Source organism: Erythrolamprus reginae, chromosome 6 (genome assembly GCF_031021105.1).
Source record: "Erythrolamprus reginae isolate rEryReg1 chromosome 6, rEryReg1.hap1, whole genome shotgun sequence".
Classification (NCBI taxonomy): Eukaryota; Metazoa; Chordata; class Lepidosauria; order Squamata; family Dipsadidae; genus Erythrolamprus; species Erythrolamprus reginae.
Window position 1 is genome coordinate 4,953,285 of NC_091955.1, and position 2,500 is coordinate 4,955,784.

Consider the following 2,500-nt stretch of genomic DNA (forward strand, 5'->3'; position numbering starts at 1 on the left):
TCTGCCGCCAGGCATGGGGGGACTGAGATACTCTTTCCCCCTAGGCCTTTACAATTTTATGCATGGTATGTCTGTATGTATGTTTGGTTTTACAATAAGGGTTTTTAACTGTTTTAATATTGGATTGTCATATGCTGTTTTACTACTGTTGTTAGCCACCCCGAGTCTATGGAGAGGGGTGGCATACAAATCCAATCAAATCAAAGCAAATCAAAATCTTGCCCCCAACATCTGGGACCTCATTTCACCAACCTCGGAAGGATGAAAGGTTGAATCAGCCGTGAGCCGATCAGAATTGAACTCCTGGCAGTCGGCAGAATTAGCCTGTAATACTGCATTCTTACCTCTGCACTCTTAATGAACTTGAGGAGATCCATATGATCATTTAAAAACAAAACAACCAGTGAATATTTTAATTAAGCATCGCGATCAGAGTTGGGCAGCCACTTACCTCGCTACCCGGACAGTCCTTGGCGGCTGGCGTCGGCACTTCTGTGCATGCGCAGAAGGCAAATCTCATGAGATTCCTGTTATTTTCGACAATATTTTTGCTTCCGTGCATGCGCAGAAGTAAAAAAACCAACAAAAATCAATGAAATCATATGGGCACAAGCAAGATTTCAGCTATTTTTGCCGGTATTTTTGCTTCCACGCATGCGCAGAAGCAAAAATATGGCAATTTTTGCCAGAAATCTGTCGTTCATACCATTCCCAGGCAATTTCTACAGCCCAGACGGCATCCTCCCACTTAGGGGGAGGAGCCATGACTGATTGCGATATTAAGAGATCGATTAATCTAAGTCCGTGTGTCTTTGTCGACATGGCAATAGGCTGAAAGTATTGACCTTGGTGAAAAACAGAATAATAATAGTAATAATAGTAATAATAATAAAAATAAGTATAAGTATAGGTTTAGTTTAAGTTTAAGTTTATTTATTTATTTATTTATTTATTCATTCATTCATTCATTCATTCATTCATTTATTCATTTATTGGATTTGTATGCCGCCCATCTCCGGAGACTCGGGGTGGATAACAGCAATAATAAGACAGCGTATAACAATAAAGTATAAGTATAAGTACAAAAACAATAAAGTATAAGTATAAGCATAAGTATAATAATAATAAGTATAATAATACGTATAATAATAATAATTTGTATGCTGCCCCTCTCCAAGGACTCGGGGCGGCCCACAACAATAATAGAATACAATAAGCAGTGGTACAAATATAATATTAGTAAAACTGAACTTAAAATCCCTTAATATTTTTTTTTTAAATCAATACTACACAATCATACCATTCTCAAGTGCTATAATCAGCAAAGGGGGGAGGGGACATAAGTGGGTCTTTAACATCTTGCGAAAGATGGGGAGGGTGGGGGCAATTCGAATCTCTGGGGGGAGTTGATTCCAGAGGGCCGGGGCCACCACAGAGAAGGCTCTTCCCCATGAGTCCCGCCAGACGACATTGTTTCGTCGACGGGACCCAGAGAAGGCCAACTCTGTGGGACCTAACCGGCCGCTGGGATTCGTGCGGTCCTGTAGGTAAAAAGAAATGCTACTATAATCGTTGATTTTTCTTCTCTCCCTTGGTTTGTGTAGGATTTTGATTATTTTACTGTGGACTTGGAAAAGGGAGGCAAAGGGTTTGGATTCAGCATCCGTGGAGGGAGAGAATACAAAATGGACCTCTACGTCTTGAGATTGGCAGAAGACGGGCCAGCAATAAGAAATGGACGAATGAGGGTAAGACAAGGTGAAGGGGTAAATGCTAGGGGAAAGAGGGTGGGGAAAATATTGACTGACCCCTCACATCCTGGACACAAACTGTTTCAACTCCTACCATCAGAGCAGTGCACACCAAGACAACTAGACACAAGAACGCCATCACTCTACTAAACAAATAATTCCCGCAACACTGTCAGACTTTTTACTAAGTCTGCACTTCTACTTCTACTAGTTTTTCTCATCATTCCTATCATCTTTTTTCCTCCCACTTAGGATTGTATGACTGTAACTTGTTGCTTGTATCCTAAGATTTTTATTAATACAGTAGTACCTTTAGATACGAGCTGCTCCACATGCGAGTATTCCAAGTTACGAGCTGCGACGCAAGTGAAATTTCTGTGCAACACCCGAGCTCAAATTCGGGATACGAGCCGAGCTTCCACTAGGCCGCGGAAGAATCTCCTTGCTTCCAGTTATCTCGGCGCGAAAAACAAAGTCTAAAGGCATTCGTTCGAGATGCGAGTTGATCGACTTACGAGCTCGGGTCTGGAACAAATTAGACTCGTATGTCGAGGTACCACTGTATTGATTGTTTCTTCATTGCTTATTTGACCCCTATGACAATCATTAAGTGTTGTGCCACATGATTCTTGACAAATGTATCTTTTTCTTTTATGTATGCTGAGAGCATCTGCACCAAAGGCAAATTCCTTGTGTGTCCAATCACACTTGGCCAATAAAGAATTCTATTCTATTCTTCTAACAGATCA

General features: G+C 41.1%; 1 protein-coding gene across 14 annotated transcripts in view; it reads left to right on the forward strand.

The window, feature by feature from the left end:
• The window catches only part of MAGI2 (membrane associated guanylate kinase, WW and PDZ domain containing 2), a 526,993-nt gene that overhangs the window by 493,203 nt on the left and 31,290 nt on the right, over positions 1–2,500 (forward strand). For all 14 annotated transcript variants that reach the window (XM_070755140.1, XM_070755141.1, XM_070755143.1 and 11 more), the window contains one exon: positions 1,605–1,748. In XM_070755140.1, the coding sequence (XP_070611241.1) occupies positions 1,605–1,748 (144 nt within the window). The remainder of the gene's footprint in view (positions 1–1,604; positions 1,749–2,500) is intronic.